This window comes from Canis lupus, chromosome 27 (genome assembly GCF_011100685.1).
Source record: "Canis lupus familiaris isolate Mischka breed German Shepherd chromosome 27, alternate assembly UU_Cfam_GSD_1.0, whole genome shotgun sequence".
NCBI lineage: Eukaryota > Metazoa > Chordata > Mammalia > Carnivora > Canidae > Canis > Canis lupus.
This window is the reverse complement of record NC_049248.1, coordinates 18,638,473-18,640,099: the sequence shown is the minus strand read 5'-3', so window position 1 is coordinate 18,640,099 and position 1,627 is coordinate 18,638,473. Positions and strand designations below refer to the sequence as shown.

The window sequence follows — 1,627 nt, the reverse complement described above, 5'->3', positions numbered from 1 at the left end:
CTTTTTTTCAGGCCCTCCCTGTAAGTTGCACCCCAAAGTGCAAACATTAAAATTAACTGTAAGGCTTTTTTGTCTGGAGACATTAAAGACATGTGCTTCTGTACAACGTAGATTTTCAAAATGGAGGTTTTCCATAACAGCATAAAATGAAGTTTGTAGAAAGACATGAAATCATCATTTTAAGACTTAGAAAAAATCCCCCCACCCCCAAAAAAAGGGGAAAAAAAAGAGTTGAGCAAACCTGATGTATACTGGTATAAATGTGGGAGATGTAAACATAAAGTGAGCAGGCAAATAACCATATAGGCCCTAATTTCTATGTTTGAAATGACTGAAGGAATAAACCACATAAGGTCCAGAGTGTTCATAGTTCCTGGGATTTTAGTTCTGTATGATACTAAAAATATACAACAAGTATTGTGCTGGGTATTTTGGCACCTAATCTTTCTAAATTTCTTATATATTGATAAGATTCTGGCATGGGAATAGACTTAAAGACATAACTCAATACTGCATGATTTCAGGAAAGGTCAATTGGTACAAGTGATAAGCACATTTTAAATGCTGTAAAGCAAGAAACTTTTGCTAAGTGTCCAAATAGTTTGATCGTAACCCAAACATAGAGGTTGCAATTCCATCAAACTTGTGGCCTGATAAAACCGCTTTCCAATACTCCTATGGAAGCTTCATTAGACTTAATCACCAAGCCAACATATTGGCTAATATGTGTATATATGACAAATTAGGTCCTGTTTCAAGTTCCACTTCCAAGGCAATGACATCAGGCACCCCAGTTTTATTGAATGCAACAGTTGTTTCTATGACCATTGGAGTCTTGGAAGCGCAGCCGCATTTTAGGACGATACTTCTCCAAATACAAAAGTTGCTTGCTGTTAAAAGCTCCACGCCGCTTTTGTCTTATGAACTGTACTGCATCTTCATATTTCATTCCACCTTCAATTAATGCTAGGGCAACAAGCACTGGAGCTCTCCCAAGGCCTGCGACACAATGGGCAGCAATACAACAACCAGGTTCTTCACGAAACTTAATTTTTACAAGACTTACCCAGTCATCAACAATCTGGTTGGATGGTGGTGCACCATCATCAAAAGGCCAATCGAGAACACGGATGCCTTCTTTCTCCACAAGAGTAGTGTCATAAGTTGCTTCACATACTCTAACTATTGTTGTAACTCCATACTTCTTAAGTTCCTCTATAAATTTGTTTAAGGTCGCATTGGTTGGATTGTGTGTAATAAGAAATCTCATGTTCTTGTATGTGACTTCCACAGGAGCTGGGCGGTTCATTTGAGCCATGTTAATTAAATTAGAAAACACTCAATAGGGTTATGAAAGAATTTTAAAAAATTGAATACAGAAATGATGCAAAGAAACTGAGTCTACTTTGATATACTCCACTTGAAATTCTCAGTGCTTTGAGTATGAAGTTGGGAGTAATGGGAAATGAAATGAACCTCCTAACAATTCTTCAATCCAGTAATACTGAGGCAATAGAAAGGAAATGCACTGAGGTTTACCCCAAGCAGGTCAGAACTCTTGTAACATGCTCTGTGGATTTCAATTCAACACTTCTGGGTCCAGGTTAACCACTCTTATGGGGGCTTC

The 1,627-nt window shown here is 37.9% G+C and overlaps 1 protein-coding gene across 1 annotated transcript; it reads right to left on the bottom strand.

The window, feature by feature from the left end:
• Positions 1–776: 776 nt before the first annotated feature.
• On the bottom strand, positions 777–1,378 carry LOC102157002 (protein tyrosine phosphatase type IVA 1-like). The gene has a single exon (XM_038576970.1). The coding sequence runs from the start codon at positions 1,316–1,318 to the stop codon at positions 797–799; it is 522 nt and encodes a 173-aa protein (XP_038432898.1). The 5' UTR covers positions 1,319–1,378; the 3' UTR covers positions 777–796.
• Positions 1,379–1,627: the final 249 nt, after the last annotated feature.

Bases quoted from the DNA above. Each gene is read 5' to 3' on its own strand.
- LOC102157002 (XM_038576970.1), bottom strand. From the start codon at position 1,318: ATGGCTCAAATGAACCGCCCAGCTCCTGTGGAAGTCACATACAAGAAC.